This window comes from Oncorhynchus clarkii, chromosome 1 (genome assembly GCF_045791955.1).
Source record: "Oncorhynchus clarkii lewisi isolate Uvic-CL-2024 chromosome 1, UVic_Ocla_1.0, whole genome shotgun sequence".
Lineage (NCBI taxonomy): Eukaryota > Metazoa > Chordata > Actinopteri > Salmoniformes > Salmonidae > Oncorhynchus > Oncorhynchus clarkii.
The window spans coordinates 9,466,847-9,486,073 of NC_092147.1; the positions used below are offsets into that span (position 1 = coordinate 9,466,847).

At 44.9% G+C, this 19,227-nt stretch overlaps 1 protein-coding gene across 5 annotated transcripts in view; it reads right to left on the reverse strand.

The window, feature by feature from the left end:
• Nucleotides 1-19,227, reverse strand: part of LOC139420041 (protein tyrosine phosphatase receptor type Sa) — a 367,333-nt gene that overhangs the window by 78,569 nt on the left and 269,537 nt on the right. For 2 of the 5 annotated variants that reach the window (XM_071169830.1, XM_071169907.1), the window contains exons 12-16: nucleotides 17,648-17,968; nucleotides 16,493-16,686; nucleotides 12,464-12,490; nucleotides 9,926-10,043; nucleotides 319-912 (exon numbers count right to left, since the gene is read on the reverse strand). The exons of 2 other annotated variants lie outside the window; for them this stretch is intronic. In XM_071169830.1, coding sequence (XP_071025931.1) covers nucleotides 319-912; nucleotides 9,926-10,043; nucleotides 12,464-12,490; nucleotides 16,493-16,686; nucleotides 17,648-17,968 — 1,254 coding nt within the window. The remainder of the gene's footprint in view (nucleotides 1-318; nucleotides 913-9,925; nucleotides 10,044-12,463; nucleotides 12,491-16,492; nucleotides 16,687-17,647; nucleotides 17,969-19,227) is intronic. One more of the 5 variants, XM_071169988.1, reaches the window with a different exon arrangement.

Sequence of the window (19,227 nt, forward strand, 5' to 3'; positions counted from 1 at the left end):
TTGCATTAGCTGTGTGAGTGTGCCTGGCTGCAAAGGGCAGCGAGGAGTCTGACAAGCTGTCTGACCGTCTTGCACTTACCTTGAACGCAGCAGCTCCTCCCCTTTTTCAAACTGACTGACTGTAACTTACTGACTGGTTTTACCTTTGGGTTAGTCAAGTGAGTGTTCCCCGCAAACATTTTTAGGTTCTAGGATTTTTGTCGTGGAGAAGAAGTGAAGGTGATTGGAGGGGGAGTTGTTTTCATTTTTGTGTTGTCGCTTGTTGTTATTTTTGTTTGTTTTTCCCCCCGGGTCGGGAGAGAAACAGGCAAGCCCTACCTGTCTCAAACGCCACTGTCCGATACTGGATCGGCGGGCTGTAGGGCCCTGGACCTACACTCGTGTGTGCGCGTATTTTCACGTCGTACGCCGAGTTGGGTTTGAGGCTGTTGAGCACGTAGGTGGACTGGCTTGCGGGCAGGCTGAGTTCCCGGGGCGCGCCCCCCAAGCCCGTCTCCTGGTATGCTAGCGTGTACTCTGTGATATCCCCGTTGCGCTCTGCCAGCACCGGGGGCGACCATGACAATTCCACCGAGCAGCAAGTCACGTTGGAGGTTTCTCTGATTTGGGGGTACCCCTGGGGTGTGTGTTCGGGCACCTGCAGTTCGGCTGTCGCCTCCTCACCGAAGCCCCCCCGACTCTTGGCCTGGACTTTGAAGAGGTAGGTGGCACCGCGGTGGACACTAGCCACCGTGTACTGCCTCTCCTGGGGGGTGAACTCCAGACTAGCCAGGGGGGACACGTCTTTGCGGCCAAACTGAAGCCGGTAACCCTGCAGCCCCATGCCAGGGATCATAACATCGGGTGCGTCCCAGCACACCACGGCCGACGTCTCTGAATCCTGAGCCACCGACAGAGAGGGTGGCCCAGGCACTGTGGAAAAGGCAAACAAACAAAACTTTTATTCATCTATATTTTTCTCTAAAATGTTAAACAAGGTGTGTTTTTGAAGAGAGAGTACGGTTTGTGGTTTGTACATCTAGCTACGTCAATAAGTAATAATAGACTGTGCTGGAAATGTACAGTGCTCTCTCCCTTTCCCATTGTGCAGAATATGAAGGCTGCTCGTATGCGTATGTTTTGTATCGGAAAAAAACATATTTTCTTCACTATAGAGAGCCTTTTACTGGGGTGAACATTTGTTTTTAACAGACCTGGGCGAAAGGTTAGGCATCGACAGAGTCAGTATAAACTGAGACTACTAAAAACAATATTTTCAGTGACTGGGTTACACCTTCAACGGCATAATGTTGGACAAGTAGACCTACCATATATTTCTGTATTTTTATTTTGACTCAAGTCAATTCAGATAATTCAATTCCAGGTTCAAAGGTCCTGTCAGGAAACATAATGACCTATTTCTCCTATTGATGAATTGATATTCAATTCATTTCGGCATTGGCTGAGTAGTGAGTACAAATGGGAATTGACAGCAACACTACAGTGTCAGTAACACCACAGTGAGTGTGTGAATTTCTGCAGACAGAATTATGTGTGCACTCTAGTACAGACATGCTTAGACACTTCGTAGCACACACCCACCCCACTACTAAACAACACCACTATTACAACAATACACTACTATACTACCTCACCACTATACTATCTCACTACTATACCACTCCACTCCTATTCTACACAATTATACTACTCCAATACCCCACCACTATACTACCTCACTATTCCACTATTATACTACTCCACCACTACACTGCTATACTATTCCATTACTCCACTAGACCACCACTATACTACTATACAACTACATCACTGTACTACAGCATTACTCCACGACTATGCTAACTCACTAATCCACCATTATACTAGCTCACTACACCAATACTCTAAACACATTCTACTCCACTAACTTACTACTCCACCACTATACTACTCCAATACTCCACTAATCCTCTACTATACTACTCCACTACTTTACTATTCCACAACTATACAACCCCACTAATCCACTACTCCATTACCCCACTAGTATACTACCCCACTACTATACTACTCCACTACTATACTACTCCACTATTACACCACCTCACTACTATACTACTCCACTAATCCACTACTATACTACTCCACTACCTCATTAATATACTGCCCACTAATCCACTAAAATACTAATCTAATAAACCACTACTCCACTACTATACTACTCCACTACTATACAACCCTACTAATCCACTACCCCACCACTCCACTACCCCACTAATATACTACTCCACTACCCCACTACTAAACTACTATACGATCCCAGTAATACACTACATATAATACCACACGATTATACCAATCCATTACTATACTACCCCACTACTATACTAATCTACTACTACACTAATCCACTACTACACTACTCCACCACTATACCACTCCACTAGTATAATATTCCACTACAATACTACGTTACTACAATACTATTACACTAGTATAATACACTACCGCAATAATACACTGCCCCACTACTATACTGACCCACTACAACACTACCCCACTAATCCACTACTATAATACTCCACTGATATACTACTATATGACTCCACTACTATACTATCCCACTCATCCACTACCCCACTACTTTATTACTCCATTCCTCCACTACTAACCTACCCCACTAGTATCCTACTCCACTACAAAAATAATCCACTACCCCACTACCTCTCTACTATACTACCCTACTACTCCACTACCCTTCTACTATACAACCCCTCTACCTCACTACTCCTCTAAAATCTTTCCCCACTAATCCACTATTTTAATACCAAACGATTATACTTCCCCATGCCTCCACTACCCCTCTACTCCACTACCACTGTACTCCACTACTATACTACTCCACTAACCTACAACTCCACTACCCCACTACCCTACTACCCTACTACTATACTACTCCACTACCCCACTACTCCACTACCCCACTACTACACTACCCCACTACCCAACTACTCCACTACTCCACTACTATACTACTCCACTACTCCACTACTATACTACTATACTACTCCACTACCCTATTAATATACTACTCCACTACCCCACTACCCAACTACTCCACTACTCCACTACTATACTACTCCACTACCCTATTAATATACTACTCCACTACTATACTACTCCACTACCCCACTACTCCACTACTATACTACTCCACTACCCCACTACCCAACTACTCCACTACTCCACTACTATACTACTCCACTACCCTATTAATATACTACTCCACTACTACACTACTCCACTACTACACTACTCCACTACTACACTACTCCACTACTATACTACTCCACTACCCCACTACTACACTACTCCACTACTATACTACTCCACTACCCCACTACTCCACTACTCCACTACTCCACTACCCTACTAATATACTACTCCACTACTACACTACTCCACTACTCCACTACTATACTACTCCACTACCCCACTACTCCACTACTATACTACTCCACTACCCCACTACTACACTACTCCACTACCCCACTACTCCACTACTATACTACTCCACTACCCCACTACCCCACTACTCCACTACTACACTACTCCACTACTCCACTACTATACTACTCCACTACCCCACTACTCCACTACTATACTACTTCACTACTATAGTACTCTACTACCCTATTACTATACTACTCCACTACCCCACTACTACACTACTACACTACTCCACTACTACACTACTCCACTACTATACTACTCCACTACCCCACTACTCCACTACTATACTACTTCACTACTATAGTACTCTACTACCCTACTAATATACTACTCCACTACCCCACTACTACACTACTCCACTACTACACTACTACACTACTACACTACTATACTACTCCACTACCCCACTACTCCACTACTATAGTACTCCACTACCCCACTACTCCACTACTATACTACTACACTACTCCACTACTATACTACTCCACTACCCCACTACTCCACTACTACACTACTCCACGACTATACTACTCCACTACCCCACTACTCCACTACTACACTACTCCACTACTATACTACTCCACTACTATACTACTCCACTACCCTATTAATATACTACTCCACTACCCCACTACTACACTACTACACTACTCCACTACCCCACTACTACACTACTCCACTACCCCACTACTCCACTACTATACTACTTCACTACTATAGTACTCTACTACCCTATTACTATACTACTCCACTACTATACTATTCCACAACTATACAACTATACGACTCCACTGCCCCGCTACTATACTACTATCATTTTCCACTGCCCTACTACTATACAACTCCACTACCCTACTACTATACTACCCCGCTACTCCACTACTATACTCATCCACTACCCCACTACTATACTACCCTGCTACTCCACTACTATACTCATCCACTACCCCACTACCCCACTACTCCACTACTATCCTCCTCCACTGCCCTACTACTATACAACTCCACTACCCTACTACCCCACTACTATACTACTCTGCTACTCCACTACTATACTCATCCACTACCCCACTACTATACTACCCTGCTACTCCACTACTATCCTCCTCCACTACCCTACTACTATACTACTCCACTACCACACTACTCCACTACTATATTACTACACTACACCACACTGCCCTGCTACTATACTGCTCCACTTCCCCACTACTAAACTACTCCACTACTATAATTCCCCACTACCCTACTACTATAATGCTCCACTACCCCAACACTATACTACTCCACTACTCCACTACCCCACCACTATACTACTCCACTACTCCACTACTCCACTACCCCACCACTATACTACTCCACTACTATACTACTCCACTACCCCACCACTATACTACTCCACTACTATACTACTCCACTACCCCACCACTATACTACTCCACTACTATACTACTCCACTACTATACTGCCCCACTACCCCTCTACTCCATAACTATACTACTCCACTATCCTACTACTCCACTACTACGCTACTCTACTACTCCACTACCCCACTACCCTACTACTCCACTACCCTACTACTCCACTACCCTACTACTCCACTACCCTACTACTCCACTACCCTACTACTCCACTACTACACTACTCCACTACTCCACTACCCTACTACTCCACTACTACACTACTCCACTACTACACTACCCTACTACTCCACTACCCCTCTCTCCGTTATACCCCTTCCCCTTTGTACCCTCTTGTTCCTCCACTCTTATTCTTTATTTCTCTTTTGAATAGGCCTGTTGTGGGCAGGGGTTAATTAGTTGTAGCAGTAATGGAATAGCAGCCTCCAAACAGCAGTGAGATGAATGTGTTCATTACTCCCCGCTAACAAACTATAGCTCAGCCCCGCAACTAGCCTGTCTTGTTTAAACTTGACTCTCCCTCCTCTCACATCTACTGCTTAGAAAGCCCCAATGAGGACATCAGAGATAATAGCACTGAGGTGTGTGTTTACATGATAGGCCAGGGACTACTGTTAATGGAGAGGTAAGGGTCGGTGGGGTTAATCGACCAAGCTGATTGGTGCTAAGGGAAAACTGGAGGATGGAGAGAGGAAGAGGAGGAGGGAGGATGTGATAATGACAGTTCCCCGTGTTGAAGGTGACAGAGAACCGGGAGCCTTCTGCCGCAAAGAGGGGACAGCGAGGGAGGAGTGGGGGATTGTGGACACCTTGATTGTCTCCCTCTTTCCTCCTCCCTCTGTCACTCCATTCCTATCCACTCAGCCTTTCTCAATCACTCCCAGTGGAGCTGGAGGCACATTTCCCATCAGGACCAGCTTTAGCGGTCGCTGTTCTCTCTCTCTCTCTCCCTCTAGACAAGTAATAATGTACGTCAGTGGAGGCTGGTTTGGGATGAGCTATAGGAGGACAGACTCATTGGGACAGCAGGGTAGCCTAGTGGTTAAAGTGTTGGGCTAGTAACCGAAAGGTTGCAAGTTCAAATCCCCGAGCTGACAAGGTACAAATCTGTCGTTCTGCCCCTGAACAAGGCAGTTAACCCACTGTTCCTAGGCCATCATTGAAAATAAGAATTTGTTCTTAACTGACTTGCCTAGTAAAATAAAGGTACAAAAAAAAATTATGACTGGAATGGAATAATGTGGTTCCCATGTGTTTGGTACCTTTTCATTAATGCCATTGCAGTCATTACAATGAGCCCATACTCGTATAGCTACTACCACCAGCCTCCACTGATGTACAAGTTTCTATAATAGTGTGTCTGTGAGCCAAACAAGATTTTATTATTTTTTAAATAGATTCAACCATGTAAGCCATTAACCTGCGGTTACAATTTCCAGGAAGATATATCAGGGGTCGTGGGTCCACCTCACTCTACTGTACTGGCCTGCGAGGCGTTGTCTAAGGCACTCCATAAATGCTTGGCTGCATTTTCGCACGCAATTGATATCGGTGGCAAAGGGGGCATGAGCGGACCAGCGGAAGAGGGCAAACATAATTGAAAATGCCTCCCCACATATACCTAATTTAGCTGTGGTGATGAATAATCGCCTCGGCCACGCTGAGAGATGCACAGCTATTTTGACAGCAAAGGTCTTTCGTAATCCATTGCCAACCCATATTTATATTCCTCTATCGCGGGTGCAATGATGTCAGAGGAAAAAAAGCAGGGTTCATTGTTTGTAACCTTTGTTGTCGTAATATCCCAAACGGACGTGGTAGTTTCACCATTAAGGATACCAGCTTTAACTTAACACCTATTTTAAGGACTATTTCTATATCTTATAAAAATACAGAAGAAATCAGGACAGTAGAAGGAAAGTCATAAATATGCTACAAGCTTATTGGCCCCGCCAGCCACCAGCGCTACGTAACCAAACAGGAGACGGGACAGCCAGGGGGTCTGTGGAGGCTAGTGGTGTCCAGACGGTTTCTTCCCAGAGTATTCCGGGGTATTCCCAGAGTATTCTCGGCTTCTCTATACCGCCCAGGCAGAATGGGGAAGGGGTGGGAAGATGCAGAGGAGGAGGGGAAAAGACCGAGGGACGAGGACTAATGAACATTTCTGACTATTAGAGCGGGAGGGGAAGTGGACCTTGGTGGCCTTGGAATGTTAATGGAGTTAATGGACTGTCCTTCTGTATGGTTGACAGTGTAGTATGGATTACAGTCTTAATGTCAGTGTTAGAAATAGATAGTTGTTCTTAATAGTTAGGGATTGGAATATTCTTAAATCGGTTGTAGGTAAGAGCTTGCTTTTAAATTATTTGTTTTTATCAATCACATATCACACTTCACCATTAATTTCAAACCAATTGGATGTAAATGTCTGGTCCTTTCTTTCAAAGTAATTAACCTCACGTTCGACCATGAAGGTTCTTAAATATTTAAGAGCCCTGAAAGCGATTTGAATATCACACAACACCAAGTTCTAGGAAACAAACTGTTATTACTTAGTAAAAAAGGAACACATTGAAACACAATGGAAGCTAAATAATGCACGAAGACTGAAGACTGCGTCAAACCTAGACTCCAACACCTACAGCAAAAGTAGCCGGCTGCACTTTGAGTTTGATGAAATTATTCTATCCTCGATTTTCACAATGTTTTAGGTTGAGGCATTATCTATTGAACAAAGACTTAAGAGTTTGACAAAGCCATACTTCCAACAACTTGGAATTTCTTTATTTTGCTGTCTTAAGAGTCTGGTTGCCTTTCTGAAAGATAAAAAAAAATAGTCTCTGTGTGTGTGTGTGTGTGTGTGTATGTGTGTGTGTGTGTGTGTATGTGTGTGTGTGTGTGTGTGTGTGTGTGTCCTTCCCGTCTGTGCCTCTGCCTTATCAATAGCACAAGGCAAGGGCTTAACTTGTCTGAAAGCACAATGTCTCCCTGAAATGGGCCTGGGAGAACCATGGCAACCGTCTGGGCCACGATTTAACTGAGCCCCATGGCAGAACTGGAATCTGGTAGCTCCACTGTCACATGAAAGGGGAGTTGGAAGTACTTTTTACCTCCGAAGGGGCTGAGGCTTCTCTTCGTCCCTTTTTTGTCTGCCTCACGCTCATTTATTTATTTTGGTCTCTTTTCCGCATTTCAGTAATGAAAAGCGAAAGGGGGATTGGATTTAAGGGAGGGATGGATGGTAGGAGAGAGACTGGCGTATCAGTCAGCGCAGGCCGACAAGCGAGGGAGGAGAGAAGTGACAGTACCAGGGCCCTTTGTCGTCCGTCATACTGTCTGATACCAGTGATAGGCACACCTGTCAAGATCACGACCTGTCAAAAGAGGTGTGTGTGTGAGTCTGCTTTCTAGTTTGTTTTCTATTGGATGTTTGAAGGCCCCGAAGCAGACTAGCGTGGATGCATTCACAAAAGAGCCTCATATCTTAGCTCTGGCGGCCCCGTAAATGCTTTCACGGCTCTCTAGTCTTGCAGGTATAGGCCGTGTTCACGGTAGCTAAGCTTTCGGATTCTTATGAGGCTCAAGTGACCTGGTTAACGTTGGCTTGGAGACTGGTGTTTAAGAGAGAGGAAAAGAGGGAGTAAGAGAGACTCTGAAGTCTGAGTGTAGCATTATAAAGAGAGAAAGAAAGAGACTCTGAAGTCTGAGTGTAGCATTATAAGGAGAGAAAGAAAGAGAGACTCTGAAGTCTGAGTGTAGCATTATAAAGAGAGAAAGAACGTTTCTGATGTCTGAATAAGGCCTCTAGCAGTAATCCACGAGCCTCGGGCCTGAATGGCAACGGAATAACCTGTTTGGCCCTGTCCGGGGTATCTTCGGATGGGGCCACAGTGTCTCCTGACCCCTCCTGTCTCAGCCTCCAGTATTTATGCTGCAGTAGTTTATGTGTCGGGGGGCTAGGGTCAGTTTGTTATATCTGGAGTACTTCTCCTGTCTTATCCGGTGTCCTGTGTGAACTTAAGTATGCTCTCTCTAATTCTCTCTTTCTCTCTGAGGACCTGAGCCCTTGGACCATGCCTCAGGACTACCTGGCATGATGACTCCTTGCTGTCCCCAATCCACCTGGTCGTGCTGCTACTCCAGTTTCAACTGTTCTGCATGCGGGTATGGAATCCTGACCTGTTCACCGGATGTGCTACCTGTCCCAGACCTGCTGTTTTCAACTCTCTAGAGACAGCAGGAGTGGTAGAGATACTCTTCATGATCGGCTATGAAAAGCCAACTGACATTTACTCCTGAGGTGCTGACTTGCGGCACTCTCAACAACTACTGTGATTATTATTATTTGACCATGCTGGTCATTTATGAACATTTGAACATCTTGGCCATGTTCTGTTATAATCTCCACCCGGCACAGCCAGAAGAGGACTGGCCACCCCTCATAGCCTGGTTCCTCTCTAGGTTTCTTCCTAGGTTTTGGCCTTTCTAGGGAGTTTTTCCTAGCCACCGTGCTTCTACACCTGCATTGCATGCTGTTTGGGGTTTTAGGCTGGGTTTCTGTACAGCACTTTGAGATATCAGCTGATGTACGAAGGGCTATATAAATACATTTGATTTGATTTGATTTGAAGAACCAAATCTGCCAAAAACAATGTTTACTACTATTTCCTGTCATCCGCCATTCCGTCTGTGGATAGCTTGCTGAACATTTATAGATTATCTTCAGTGCCCTATCCAATTCCAAACATCCAAACTTCCTCTCCAGCGGCAACACAACAACAAACAGATCGAATCGAAATAGGATGGTTTCTGTCTTTCAAAAGAGAGTGGGAGAGGAAGTTTTAATCATTTTAATTTTAATAAACCCACAACCGTTTCATCGATAAATATTGGATTGGTAGAATTCTTTCCAATATAGGCAAGGTAACAATTTACTTAAGGCCTGCAGTTGTAATGCATTATAATGCGGTACTAATGCATGGTAATGAGCTACAATAAAATGAAAGACTGACCTGCTCCTTTGGTTACCACCAGTTTGGGTTTGCTGCGTGCTCCATCTCCCTTCGTGGTGTACGCAGCTACTGTAATGGAGTAGGTGGTGTCCGACTGTAGCCCTCCGATGACCATTTCCTGTAGGAAACAGGAAGTAGACTAAATGTATCAGAACACCGGTCAAAACATGTGACCATCATCACCTCCGCAGCCAACCACCTTCTCTTACCATTTATTGTGTCCTGCTGCTTTTTACCTCTGGATAAAATGTTTAACCTACATTGTCTGAGGCATTAGGCAAGCTACACTCACAAAACAACTGAAATGAATAATCAATGTATGCATGCATTCTGGCTGGCTGACTGGTCAGTGCAGTTTTCAGGTCAGACGTTATTTTGTCTGGTTCTCTTGAGAGAGGAGGCTTTGGTCAATGCTGATAAATCTTTCAGTAGAGGTGCCTGGCTAGCTAAATGAATGCAGGAGGTTTTCAGACTGGTTGGCTGAGAGATGGAGAGGTCAGCAGAGGAATAGGGGGGGACATACAGTCTCTTCTGTTTTCACAGGGAAGATGGCGGCATCCATATCATATATACCATGCAAGTGCAATAACACTGTGAATTAAATAAAAGGGGGTGGCAATCATTGATATTTCACACTAAATCTAGGCAGGGCACCACCAAAGAAAAAAAATAAAACAACACACACCATCACAACACGAGATAACACCATGACAACACAACACAACGACAACATTACACAACACCATGACAACACAACACAACACCAGGACAACACGACACAACACCATCACAACACGACACCATGACAACACGACACAACACCATCACAACACGAGATAACACCATGACAACACAACACAACACAACACCATGACAACATTACACAACACCATGACAACACAACACAACACCAGGACAACACGACACAACACCATCACAACACGAGATAACACCATGACAACACAACACAACACCATGACAACACGACATGACACAAAGTAGCACAAAGTCGCATGATTAAGCAGTCCAGTCACAGGGAGAAGCAGCAGACAGATATTGCATCAGCCACCTTCTCATCAGCCGCACAGCTAATTAGCCTTTACTCTATCTAGGACAGGGGTGTCAAACTCATATTGCTCTGTTGGCCACATTCAATCTTCACTGAGATCTGGAGGGCCACATTCAATCTTCACTGAGATCTGGAGGGCTACAGTCGGTCTTCACTGAGATCTAGAGGGCCACAGTCGGTCTTCACTGAGATCTGGAGGGCCACAGTCGGTCTTCACTGAGATCTGGAGGGCCACATTCGGTCTTCACTGAGATTTGGAGGGCCACATTCGGTCTTCACTGAGATCTGGAGGGCCACAGTCGGTCTTCACTGAGATCTGGAGGGCCACATTCGGTCTTCACTGAGATCTGGAGGGCCACATTCGGTCTTCACTGAGATCTGGAGGGCCACATTCGGTCTTCACTGAGATCTGGAGGGCCACAGTCGGTCTTCACTGAGATCTGGAGGGCCACATTCGGTCTTCACTGAGATCTGGAGGGCCACATTCGGTCTTCACTGAGATCTGGAGGGCCACATTCGGTCTTCACTGAGATCTGGAGGGCCACATTCGGTCTTCACTGAGATCTGGAGGGCCACATTCGGTCTTCACTGAGATCTGGAGGGCCACATTCGGTCTTCACTGAGATCTGGAGGGCCACATTCGGTCTTCACTGAGATCTGGAGGGCCACATTCGGTCTTCACTGAGATCTGGAGGGCCACATTCGGTCTTCACTGAGATCTGGAGGGCCACATTCGGTCTTCACTGAGATCTGGAGGGCCACATTCGGTCTTCACTGAGATCTGGAGGGCCGCACTTAAAATGTATTATATTTCCTCGCCGTCAAAATTAGCAAAGAAATTGTTTTTTATACATGGCCTTTGGGATTTTCAATGCTCCCTGACTGTCTGACTTTCGCTTCGATGTTAGTTAGCTGGCAGAGTGAAAAGACTATAAATGTAACAACAATTCAAGCTCAAACGGGACAGATATGCTCAAAATTTGGAATTTCAATTGATTACTATAGCTTCCCCTTGGGCCAATCAGTGTCATTTTCTAAATGCTGGATCTCTATAGCAACATGTATCATTCACCCAAGTTTCGTAAAAATCGGGCCAGAGGTGTCTGTGACTAACTACCGGACGAACGGACGGAGACAAATCCATAGTCCCCGCTCCGATTTCATCACAGGGGACAATCATTTGTTTTTACTCAGACCCCTCGCAGGCCATATGTTTGACACCCCTGCTCTAGGACATCAATACTGGAGATGGGTAGGGCTAACTTGAGAGCCTGTTCATAACATACAGTGCTAGGGCATTACTGATAAAGCACCATAATATCAAAGCTCTACTGAATAGGCTGATGTAAACCCTGTCTTTCTTATAGATGTGAAAAGAGCTAGGGTGATGCAATACACAGTGCTTTTTATCCCCCCCCCCCCCCCCCAACTGTACCATAGCACTCTAGCGACTCCATATATATACTCACATATTCGGCTGTATCGTCTGTTTCCCACTACCCCCCCCATATAGAGGAGAGTGCAGGAGAGAAAGAGAAAGATTTGTTAAAAGAGAGAGAGAGAGAGAGAGAGAGAGGGAGGAAGAGAAACTCAAGAGAGGGGCAGCATGTTGATAGGTGGTAGAGAAGAGGGTGAGAGCACAGAAGCAGGGTGTTGTGTACGTGCCAGGCCAGAGAGGGCTAGAGGAAAGCTAGTCTGTGCTAGGGAGTGCAACTGAGGCAAGGGGAAGAGGTGTGAACTGAAGTCTATGGGGGCTGTCTGTTTATATTTTTTTTAGGAGGTTACTGTATCTATTTTTATAACAGTGCATTACTTGGGGGCCTCCCGAGTGGCGCAGCAGTCTAAGGCATCGCAGTGCTAGCTGCGTCACTACAGATACGGGAGACCCATGAGGTGGCGCACAATTGGCCCAGCGTCGTCCAGGTTAGGGAAAGGTTTGGCCGGCTCGGGATGTCCTTGTCCCATCTCGCTCTAGCAACTCCTTTGGCGGGCCGGGCGCAGTGCATGTTGACACGGTCGCCAGGTGTACGGTGTTTACTCTTACACATTGGTGTGGCTGGCTTCTGGGTTAAGATGAGCATTGTGTCAAGAAGAAGCGCAGCTTGGCGAGGTTGTATTTTGGAGGAAGCACAGCTCTCGACCTTCGTGTCTCCCGAGTCCGTACGGGAGTTGCAGCAATGGGACAAGACTGTAACTACCAATCAGATATCACGAATTTGGGGAGAATTGTTTTTCTTTAAGTGCATTACCTGGACTACTAAAATATCTAATAATTGGCTGAAGCGTTCATATTTGTCAGCAGCCTGTCATAATGCGTTCATTTTTTTAAACCTTTATTTATACAGCTTATTCTCATTGATATGCAATCTCTTTTAAAAGAGAGACCTGTGAAAGAAAAGACCACACACACACAGCACATCAGAGACCTGTGAAAGAAGAGACCACACACACACAGCACATCAGAGACCTGTGAAAGAAGAGACCACACACACAGCACATCAGAGACCTGTGAAAGAAGAGACCACACACACACAGCACATCAGAGACCTGTCAAAGAAGAGACCACACACACACAGCACATCAGAGACCTGTGAAAGAAGAGACCACACACACACAGCACATCAGAGACATGTGAAAGGAAAGACCACACACACACACAGCACATATGAGACCTATGAAAGAAGAGACCACACACACAGCACATCAGAGGCCTGTGAAAGAAGAGACCACACACACAGCACATCAGAGACCTGTTAAATAAGAGACCACACACACACACACAGCACATCAGAGACCTGTGAAAGAAGAGACCACACACACAGCACATCAGAGACCTGTTAAATAAGAGACCACACACACACACAGCACATCAGAGACCTGTGAAAGAAGAGACCACACACACAGCACATCAGAGACCTGTAAAAGTAGAAACCACACACACACAGCACATCAGAGACCTGTTAAATAAGAGACCACACACACACACACACTACACATCAGAGACCTGTGAAAGAAGAGACCACACACACACACACACAGCACATCATGAATGTTCCTTTGAAACTTTGTGGAATAGATACGTCAATAGACTTCTGTTCTGGGGATAAATATTTAGTGTGTTTATAATTTTGTTTTGGTTGTCCTAGCGGTGTACTTTACAGAATAACACAGCCCATTGAAACAACTTTCTCTGCATTTTCTCCACTGTATTGTTTTGACAGAAGCTTTGTGAAAACCTACCATTGTGCTGGCTTACATTATAATTCTAGCTTTCAGGGAGGACCATTTCCTCTGAAATCCTTTCATGCCCCGACAAAAAGACTGATGTTCTCTTTAAGGGGGGTCTACACAGCCCTGACAAAAAGACTGATGTTGTCTTTAAAGGGGATCTACACAGCCCTGACAAAAAGACTGATGTTCTCTTTATCCCTCTAGAGTCTAAGCCCTGTCTAAGCCCTGTTTGATTTTGAATTTTGCCCTGATTAAAAAAGCAATAAAACTGGCTTCTTTAGACTAGTTGAGTATCTGGAGTATCAGCATTTGTGGGTTCGATTACAGGCTCAAAATGGCCAGAAACAAAGAACTTTCTTCTGAAACTCGACAAATGAAGGCTATTCCATGCGAGAAATTACCAAGAAACTGAAGATCTCGTACAACGCTGTGTACTGCTCCCTTCACAGAACAGTGCAAACTGGCTCTAACCAGAATAGAAAGAGGAGAGGGAGTGCTGGCACAACTGAGCAAGAGGACAAGTACATTAGAGTGCCTAGTTTGAGAAAGACGACCTCACAAGTCCTCAACTGGCAGCTTCATTAAATAGTACCCGCAAAACACCAGTCTCAACGTCAACAGTGAAGATGCGAATCCGGGATGCTGGCTTTCGAAACAGCTACAATAGTCATTTACAACATTAACCTACACTGTGTTTCTGATACATTTTTATGTTGTTTTAACGGGCCAAAAATGTGCTTTTCTTTCAAAAACAAGGACATTTCTAAGTGGCCCCAAACTTTTGAACGGTAGTGTATATATATATATATATTTATGTATTTATCCCCTTATTTTAGGCAATAAACTACAGAATCTCCAGATATACACTTCCATAAATGTTTTCAACTGGTGTACTGGGGAACTTCAGAAGAGTCTTGTGAGACTTGTGGAAGTCCTAGAGCAAAACAACGTGTTCGTGAGTGTCTCACCTTTCTGTAGATAGGTCATATTCGTGTGTAGCCCACACTGTTTGGTCGGTACACACAGAAGTTGGCAAAAGAGACTCTACCTACTTTAGACGTGTGCCTTGAGATACACCATTGTGTTTGTGAGAGGCTCATCTTTCCATAAAGGGGTCATAATAGTTTGTAGGCCAAACCGTTCGGACGCTACAGACGTTTTTGTGAGAAGATGTCTCATGGTCTGATGAACACCGCTCTGCAGACATCTCTAGCTTAAACAGATTGATTTTGATGGGGATTTTTTTAAATTAATGTTAATTAGATTTCCGCGGGGCCGTGGAGTGATGTTCTCTTTAAGGGGGTCTAATCTCTCATGGACAGATTCTCGTGGACAGATGAAACGGCGTGAATCTGTCAAGGCCGACGTAGAATTATGTGATTACGAGCAGCAGTAGTTCCTGGTTTTGAGTCTTCGTTTTTGATTATTTGGACAGATCAAGATTGGGCAAAGGCGGTGCTTAAACTGGTGTGGTGATTTTCAGGCCTGTGTGCGGATGATGAACGGTTTCCACTAGATTCCACAGCCACAGAGTCAAAATAGGTTGTATCGTGAAAAATACATGAAAACAAAAATGTGCTTTTTGGCCATGATAAATTAGCGGAAGGGAGGGGTTTGGCCGAGAGTTTCCGCTTCCGAGGGAGGAGACGTCGCTTTCTTTCTTTGCAGAAAGGTAATGAAAATTGTTAACGGCAATCCCCCCAGAAGTACAACAGGAAATGACAACCTTTCGTGACAGAATTTGACATCTGGGTAACTGAGATTAAGGGGGTCATACAGCACTGATAAAAAGAGGGGAAGTGAAATAAAGAAGGTGCGATAATTTTTTTTGTGGGCAGAGGAGAGTAATATTGCTGAAACATGAAATTAAAAACCAAGGAGACTAAAGAGAAACCTGAGGAAAGAGCAGCCATGTTGTACTCATTTTAGCACATATTGTAAAAGTAATGTGTAGCATTTACCACAGAACGCTCTATTACTTTCATATTACACTATAAAACATATTTTATTTATAAGCTTTGAGCTAATCTTCACATGGGCTCTCATCAAGTCAAATCACATTTTATTGGTCACATACACGTGTTAAGCAGATGTTATTGCAGGTGTGGCGAAATGCTTGTTAAACAAAATACTGCAAAGTTGCCTAGGTGCTGGAAGCACGACTGCCCTATCTATCGGTGCCATTTTGTCATTAGATAGTGGCACTCCATAGGCCAGCTTGGTCAAATGAATTGCTTGATTGGTGGACCAATGGGGGCTTGGTATACCTGGGCATCGGCAAGCATGACGTCCTTGATGAGGGGCAGGCCGCGCGACTCCCCGTTCTCCACACGCACATAGTGCACCTGGTAACCACGGATCTGGCCGTGCTGTCGCCCCGGCAACAGGGAGCGCCACATGACCTTGAGCGCCGTGGAGTTGAGCACCTCCACCTCGACCCGCCTAGGAGGAGCTCCGGGAACTGTGGGTTAAAAAAACCAGATAGTGTCTATGTTAAAACACAGCTGCAGAATAGTACACTCATATTGTATGTATAGGTTTATCTATCTGGCAAAACTACAAGAGTTATTCCCCTGACAGACAGATAAACTGGCAGACATCAACTGTGACCTCCTCCTCACCCCAACAACACACTATAGGGACAAAACTTTCAAGCACACAAAACTGCACTACACAACAACACCTGCTACTGCCAACAAAATGCCATCATCCCTCCCTCACAGCCAGACCTCCCAATACGTCTCCAGTTGAACCCCCTGTCTCTTAGACATAATGGAAAGCCTTTATGTGAGGTCTTGGCGTCCTGCCTTTTACTGTGCACCACACTGGCCTCCAGAGACAAATGGGCTCCTGGTTAATAAAACTGTGGCCCATTTGCACTGTTGTATTGTGGGAGATGGCGAGCCATCAGTTGGCTGAGTAGCCTCCCATCAGTGGGCTGTGCTGTGACACAGGGTCAACCGTATGAAAGCCTGAGGTGTGGCGTGCACATAACCATTTATGGCTGAACACCATAGACTAGAGGAAGAAGGAGATGAGATGGGGGCGGCAATATCATAAATTCCATGTAGAAGGGGAGGTGAAATGGTTTAACAATGACGCTGCAATTTCCCAAGGGTATTGTCTATGTTTATTTAAACGATTATGTCTGGGGGTCCTTGATTTGAACCACTGAGCTAAGTTATTGAAAGTGTGAATTGATCCTTTGTTTAGGGATATGGAAAAGCTATAGTAATGGCATTATATTGTTATTTTATGGCTGACTACTGCTACTACCCTTATCATACCGTAGTAGAGATATTGCCCATTATCTGAGAAGAAGATTGTTGTGCATCTACAGTAAGTCAACATCCCAGTTATTGTTTTTGCCTCATAACAAGTGTACAGACTGTCAGTATTTCAGGTGGAACATGCTCAAGTACCATCCTCGTCGGTGCGGCAGAGCAGGGGCTCGCTCTCTGGGCCTGGCCCAATCTCAGTGAAGGCGGCCAGGGTGACGCTGTACTGGGTCCACTTCTCCAGCTTCTGCAGCAGCACCTTCCCATCACTGGGCAGCACGGCTGGCTCCTCCATGGGCTCCCCGGCACTGGCACCCTCAACGGAGGCTCCCACCACCTGGTAGCGCACTAGGTACCCCGCCAGGGCGCCATTCTGGCTCTCCACAGGCGGGGGGCGCCAACTTACCAGCAGGGAGGTGGAGCTGGAGCTGCTGCACTTAACATCTTGAGGGGGGGCTGAGGGCTCTGGTCAGGTGGGAGGAAGGAAGGAAGGAAGGAAGGAAGGAAGGAAGGAAGGAAGGAAGGAAGGAAGGAAGGAAGGAAGGAAGGAAGGAAGGAAGGAAGGAAGGGGGAAAGGGGTGAAAAACAACAAACAAAAAGATGGTAGAGATAAAGAAAATGACAAAAGGAAAAACCCAACTCAAAGGGAAACATGGACAGACAAACATTTCAAGACAAAAGTAAAGGAACAGAAACACTGATTTGTCAGGCAAATGTAAAAAATAAAGGCGTTAAGGGGGACTGGATGACACACCGTGCGTAATAATGAAGCAAAATGGCTGCCTCTTGTGAGATACTGGGCCAGTTCTTTTGACAGCTGGGACTATGTCACAGACTCACACCAAGGGGTCTGTCAGTTATCAGCCCCGTGTGTGATACCAAGGGAACTAGCTATCTGATATTAGGCTGTCCAGGCATGCACTGCACACTATCACTATCGATTTAAGGATGAAAAATAAAGGGCGTCTGGGTTTATTTGTAATTGTATAAAAGCGATTCAACACAGCGGCTGGGTTTTTGTGTGGACTGGTCTTCCAAAACATATTAAATACTACACATCTGTGTACTTCTAAATCAAAATGAAAGCCTGGGCGTTCTAAAATGCACGGAGCTCTTACAACTAGCAGAGTGAAGTGATACAATGTTTCACTTCTCATCCCCGCGTCAGGCAGACAAGAGGACATAGATGACATCCTTTCAATTCAAGCCAAGATCCCTCTTATTCTACCATCACTCCTCCGTGTGAATAGAATAATACAGTATTATTCACTGACTCATTGGTGACAAGCCCAGTTCATTATTATGTAATTACTAATGTAATTAATCTGTTATAGTGCTTTAATGAGAGAAAATGAAAAACATGAATTCATAGAAAAAGGCATTCCACATTGTGCAAATCAGGGACAAAAACATTTGAAATTAAAGCGACAAGAACAACGAAATACATTATGTTTTCATTCCAAAACAAGAGTTTGAGGAAGCGAAACACAAATTGAAACAAGGTACCGGAAAACAAATACTCTCTGTAACTGATGTGATACAAAAGAAAGAAAAACATTGGGGTTCAAAATGTCAAATCATAAGAAACATGAAAAAAAATCAAGGTAATTGAGCAGAAAACGGAAAATAATATCATTACAGCTCACAAACACCGTCTGCATCATACGTACCTGGCTTCCTTCAAATACTAACTTTTTAAGACTTTCTTACCAGCAGCACCTACC